Here is a 2100-nt window from a genome sequence, read left to right as displayed (position 1 = left end):
TCCATGAGAGCGTCACGCAGGCAGACCGGGAGGACGCGGGATGGGCACTATTCATTCTTCCATGAGAGCGTCACGCAGGCAGAGACCGGGAGGACGCGGGATGGGCACTATTCATTCTTCCATGAGAGCGTCACGCAGGCAGAGACCGGGAGGACACGGGATGGGTGACACTGTCGGGAGCAGGGTGCACGTGAGCCAGGGCCCGTGGCCTTCCCGACGCCCAGCAGCAGGCGCCTGTGGCCAGGAGTGGTGCCCCTTGGCCCTGAGCAGCCTTCTCTCCTTTAGGAGTTTTTCTTAAATGTGAAGGACATCCTGCGAGCCCCCGTGGACGTGACGGGGCAGTTTGAAAAGTGGGAAAAGGAAGAAGTGGAGCTGAACAGGAAGTAGGTGGAGCCGTCCATCTGTCCGTCCTTGGGGGCTTTGGGGGCAGCAGGGCGCTGGTGGGGAATCGGAGCGGGCAGCGGTGGCAGTCTGTGCCAGTCCGGGTAGACTAGAGAAACAAATCCATAGAAACTCATGTATATAAGCGTTTTACATAAATAGTGATTGTAGATTAAGAAAACATCCCAACCCAGTTCAATCTCATAAGTCCGATACCAGTCTATAAAGTCCTCTTCAGACTCACGAAACACATGCAATGACGCCGCCGACTGCAGGACAATCACAGGCCGGTGGATAGAAAGTCTTTGGGTCCAGTGGCGTTGTAAGCATCTCAGTGTGGCAGGCGTCTCTACGTGGCTTCTGAGGTCTGATTGCATCAGGGTAGGTCCACGTGGCTTCTCCAGCCCCCAGGGCATGAAGTCTATCAGCGCGGTGCCATGTGCCTTGTCAGTAGAGCGTCTCCAAGGGATGAGCAGTCTCCCACCTCCAAGGAGGAAAAGCCAGGTTTCCCAGAATTCTAGGAGAAAGCCATGCCCACACAGAGGTCCCATTGGCTATGATCCAAATGACAGACTAGACTCCACCCCTTCACTCTTGATCCTCAAATACCAGATCATGTAACTACCGTGTGGTCACACAGCACATGCCTGCGGTTGGCTCACCAAATCATACATGAGAAGGCGCGGGGACAAACGGCCTGCTGTTTTGTATACACATGAGGACACGCCACAGTGTGTCCCTCTGAGCCCCCATTCCTGCGGGCCCAGGTCGCCATCGCCTGAGCCCATGTCCTGGGGGCCTTCCTCTCGTCCCTGACCTCCGTCTTCATCGATCAGGGTGCGCTTCCCCACAGACGGGCCTCTCCTGATAACGCGTCCGAAGCACAGGAGACAAGCCTCGCCGCCCTTGGTGCTGAGCTGCATTCGGTGGGCTTTTGTCCCCTGTACGGTCAGTGGGCCTCACTGACGCCGTGGCTGGAAGGCAGCCTGCCTTCTTCAGTCTCCCCCTTTCCCGTGCCGCGAGGGGACTCTTCAGCACCGGAGAGGAGGTCTCGTGCAGCACGTGCGCCCAGTGCAACGCGTCCCGGGATCTCCTGACTGCGGCTGCCGTGATCCAAGCAGGACGGAACCCTGGACGGGGCCTCCTCTCCTCCATGGACGCTGATGTCGAGACGTCCGGTGCCGAGCACTGGGCTTCCTCCACTTGGAGTCCTCGGCCACGCGGCAGGCTGGCCCCTCGATCCTCCTCACTCCTCTGCTCGTCGCGAGTTGTCAGCCAGCCTTCCTCCGGCCCTGACGCCGCCGCCTTCTTCGTGGACTGCAGCTCCTCTGGCGATCAGCCCGACTCGGTGTGAGGAGTGCGTGAAGCGCGGCGTCCACCGGGCCTGATGGAAACCATGCAGTCTCTATTCCCTTGCTCTGGCCAAACGGAGCGCCTCTGGGTCTGTAGACAGGTGCCACGTGCCTTTGCACGGTCGGTGAGACAGGTCAACATCTTTCTGGTCTTCTCGGCTGTCAGCCACTAGCCAGCGGACACCAGCAGAGAGCCCTTGCGTCATGTTGACAGGACCCTCGTTCCACCCTCGTGAATCTAGCCTGAAACCCTGGCCGCCCGCAGGCGTGAAGCGGTTGCTGTGTCTTACCTGGGCACTGGGGGGCTCGCTCTCACCTCCACTTCCGTTGCGTCTCCTTTCTTTGCTGTGCGCGCAGAGCCGTCATC

The 2100-nt window shown here is 59.5% G+C and overlaps 1 protein-coding gene across 4 annotated transcripts in view; it reads left to right on the top strand.

Annotated features, from left to right (window-relative positions):
* The window catches only part of CARS1 (cysteinyl-tRNA synthetase 1), a 39729-nt gene that overhangs the window by 28491 nt on the left and 9138 nt on the right, over positions 1–2100 (top strand). For all 4 annotated transcript variants that reach the window (XM_045297326.1, XM_004713753.2, XM_045297327.1 and 1 more), the window contains one exon: positions 286–383. In XM_045297326.1, the coding sequence (XP_045153261.1) occupies positions 286–383 (98 nt within the window). The remainder of the gene's footprint in view (positions 1–285; positions 384–2100) is intronic.

The sequence above is a fragment of the Echinops telfairi genome, unplaced genomic scaffold (genome assembly GCF_000313985.2).
Source record: "Echinops telfairi isolate 266 unplaced genomic scaffold, ASM31398v2 ScPeMD7_7417;HRSCAF=8455, whole genome shotgun sequence".
Classification (NCBI taxonomy): Eukaryota; Metazoa; Chordata; class Mammalia; order Afrosoricida; family Tenrecidae; genus Echinops; species Echinops telfairi.
Note: the sequence above shows the minus strand (reverse complement) of the source record. Positions and strands in the feature narration are given on the sequence as shown.